Raw genomic sequence first — 3,887 nt, forward strand, 5'->3', positions numbered from 1 at the left:
TCCTCATGTCAACCCATATGATGGAACTAAACCAAATGAATAACTCAAAGATTACAGATAAACTACCAAAGCTTTTCTGAATTAAATAAAAGAAACCGACATGAAAGGGGAAACAAGAATGGCTTAAAAAGGGTAAATCTTCAGGCATATGCCTCCTACTCTTGAGATGAGCCACAGTATTGCACATCCCATGAATGTGTTACATGAGTGTGGGCAGTTCTGCACAAAACCAAAGACAGCTTCAGAAACTCCAGCCCACATTATTTATGAGGGCGGTCAACTACTGTTTAATCAACGTGCTACAATCTCACCTGTAACTCTGGCAGGAACATATGGTGTCGTTGGCATGCAGAGATAAAGAGGACAGTTTTTTTTTTTTTTTACCTACTTATAAAACCTTCTAATCTGTAATCGACATGTACAGCAGGGGATGCATTAGAAATGATCATGTAGACAAGTGAAGCTTGTGTTCCTCTTATTGTTGTCAGGCTAGTGCTGGTGCTTTAGTGTCTACTGTCTACTTCCCTTTGTATTTGCTTAAAACTCATTAGAACTCGATTTTTCATAACATTTAAACCAGTACATAATTTGCTATGGTGAGCAACAATATTCCTATACGAGTTGTTAAATATTTGAGTATGAGCTTTATAGTCTCCTATGTCAGCCATAAAAGCATATATGATAATGAAACAGCCTAACACTTCAATAAAATGTTCCATTTCAAAAAACTATATATTTATATTTATTTATTTATTTAACTATATATATATATTTCATATGTCAGGTTTTTCAGGGTAAAGCATCAATTATCAAAAAATAAAAATTATTCCCTTAGGTTTACAACAGCTGTGTGAAAGTTACAGTGTTACCATCATCAAAAATTCTAGCTTTTTTTTTTGTTTGTTTTTTTTCTGAAAGGGCAGTTAAATGGCAAGGGCAGTCCCTGGGTGTTTCAGCATGAAACAGGAAGAGATAAACCAATCTCCTCCCAGTAATGCTCTACTCGGACCTCCAGGTGAAAAGCAATCTATGTTTAGGATAACAAGCTTCACTCTTCATAAAATACAGTAAAGCGAAGCACCAAAACATGTCAGTTATCAAAGTCACAAATTGTTGTGTCTGACATAATAAAAACTATAACATGAACTGCCTTTATTTGATGAACTGTTTAGACTAAAAGTGAAGACTTGTGCAAAGTGAATGTTTTTGCACATACTGAAAACTGAAGTAGCTGAGATACTGACATTTCAAATGTGTCTCTAAGTGCATCTACTGTTATTGAGCACAATACTGCTCCACTGATCAAAAAGTGATCAATTCTGCCATCATAAGTAACTGCAGGCTAGTTTAGATACTGTTCTATATTATATAAATTCAGAATTCTTGTCTCATATTTTATGTTTTCCTCTTAAATTCTTACTTAATTACGTGTTACTATACTGTCAATGTGTCATTCATACAGTGTGATCTCTAGATCACTTTTTCACAAAAGAAACTCAATCACCTTTTTTGGTAATGTAAGTTCACATACAATGTACACATTACTTTAAAAAAATTATAAAAATGTAAACATAACTAAGAAGTTCCATAAAATCTAAATGAATTCACTTAACTCATGAAAAGATAATTCAGCAAAAATAATGTTATATTAAAGAACACTGTTTATGCTGTAAGAGACTTTTAGAACATTGCTGGGGGGTTTTTCGCACCATGCCTGTGAACTGCTTTCACACAGTCTCTTGCGTCAAGGTGTCGAAAAATATAATTATTTTTCGTGAATCGGTTCTTTTGAACGTTCGCCTGAATGAATTGTTTCAGGGACCGATTCAGTGATTCATTTCAGAATTCGGGGTGGGGGCTAGTGATTGTTTTAATGTCACGTAAGCCCCGTCAAGCGTATTTCTGGTTCTTAAAAACACGAACGCTTTGTTTTAACTCCTCATGTTACCAACAAGTTTAACATCAGAAGTGTCCCACTCCAACCGGGAGAAATGCTTTTTACAAACACAATAACCGAATATCAACTACTGCCTACTTTAATAACAGTAAACCCAACTGTGCTCCCAATCATCGCACATAAATTAAAACGTGCATAATATCAGTCGATGATATAAACTCGGTTCGGATTGATTCAGTCTTATTTACCATTCTTGCAAAAGAACCGAAATCGCTATATATATATATATTTTTTTTTTTTTTTTTTTCGAAATGTTTTAGAAAATTGTTAGCTCGTAAAATGCACAAACAAATCAATTAGATGCCAATATCGGACATCCTTTTTATGTCCCAAGGCTGACAAAGCTACATGATGTTGGTTGGAGTCGTGCAAGCACAAAGGGATGCAAACTGTTTTTCATTTTCAAAGTGACATTACGTGACAGAATTGATCTTAAATAAAATTATTAAATCAAAGAAAATAGAAATACAAAGTGACTTTGATTAAACTCATATTGAAAGCGTGTGTGGTTATGCGGGATTTAATCTACTATTCTCTAAAACAATGGGATTGGTGATTTTTTTTTTTCCACATCGTTTAATATTTTTGCAGTTAACTCACATGCTGTAGGAAGTGTACATGCATGAATGCCAAAGTGACCACTCAAAAAATTGATGTTTTGCCTCGACAACAGAGATACTAATGTTACATTGAAATAAAAGAAATGGCACTATACTCACGTATGGGCGCAGCTTGCGATGCTGACAGGTTTGTGGTACACCTCCAAACAGATGGGACAGGAGAACTGGCTCTCCAGGCTCTCCCCAGGTGCGGCTGCTGCGGCTCCATTTTGCTGCTGATGCTGCCTGAGCTGAGCAGCAGACACAAAACTGCGGAACATCGCCATCATGAACACGGACCGCAGGACGAACCACTAATACTGCCGATGCAAATAGGATTCCGTGGTTTTAACGAATGTCTCGCAGGGAAAATGTGATTTATACGACATTAGATACCGAATCTGCGATCTCCAACAGTGTTAACCAAGGACGACACGCCGTTGTTCCAAAGAAGTAAACATTACATGGTAGCTTTAACGGAACGGTCTCGATCCGATTAGACCAACAAAATGATGGGAGTTGTAGTTTTTGCAGCGATCATTTTCCAGAGTGGCTGTCGAATAGAACTACATTTCCCAGATGTTGCATTCACAATTCCAAGGATGATAGATGGCGTCAACATGAATAGCGAATGTAACAAATAGGTTACGTTGACAATACAAATACGAAAAAAAATACGAATTAATAACAATTTTATGTGATAAAATAGTGAGACAATTATTTTGAACATTTCATTTTGACTGAAAACGCTAACTCTTTAATAGACATTAAAGTCAGACGATGCATACGCTAAAATAACATTAAACATTTTAATACTTTGTTATCTTTGAATTATATACAAATGTCATACGAATGGCATAACATTTTAATGTCGAAACAAAATAAATCATTTCACAAATTATTTAACAAAACAATAAAAAAAGTGATAACTTTGCTGTTAGTTTTTTCATGTATACATGGTATTTACCCATAAATATACAAATAAACACCATACATTAAGACAACAGATAACATTGAAACATAAATGGCTGACGATGTGAAAATTAATCACAAAAATAACGTAAATAACGAAGTAATCAAACAACGAAAACATAAGGGCGTGGTCACGGTACGTCATCAAAAGAAGTCGGGAAAATACACCGCGCACACACACACACACGTGAAAACAAGCTTTGTACAGTATATGTCAGTTAAACGATTCTCTTGGATATGTATTGTTCGCACCTAAACGGGCTGTATAAAAGCTTCCTATTGTTGGACCGGTTTTGTCTTTGCACTTAATTTGTGACTTTGAAGAGGTCATGTGTCAAGTTGAAGAGAAATATCTTTTA

General features: G+C 35.2%; 1 protein-coding gene across 1 annotated transcript in view; it reads right to left on the reverse strand.

Moving 5' to 3' along the window:
* Positions 1 to 3,045, reverse strand: part of LOC132109862 (E3 ubiquitin-protein ligase RNF166) — a 29,046-nt gene extending 26,001 nt beyond the window's left edge. Inside the window, exon 1 of the mRNA XM_059516257.1 lies at positions 2,677 to 3,045. Coding sequence (XP_059372240.1) covers positions 2,677 to 2,846 — 170 coding nt within the window. The 5' untranslated portion in view covers positions 2,847 to 3,045. The remainder of the gene's footprint in view (positions 1 to 2,676) is intronic.
* Between the last annotated feature and the right edge of the window lie 842 nt (positions 3,046 to 3,887).

This window comes from Carassius carassius, chromosome 2 (genome assembly GCF_963082965.1).
Source record: "Carassius carassius chromosome 2, fCarCar2.1, whole genome shotgun sequence".
Taxonomy (NCBI): Eukaryota; Metazoa; Chordata; class Actinopteri; order Cypriniformes; family Cyprinidae; genus Carassius; species Carassius carassius.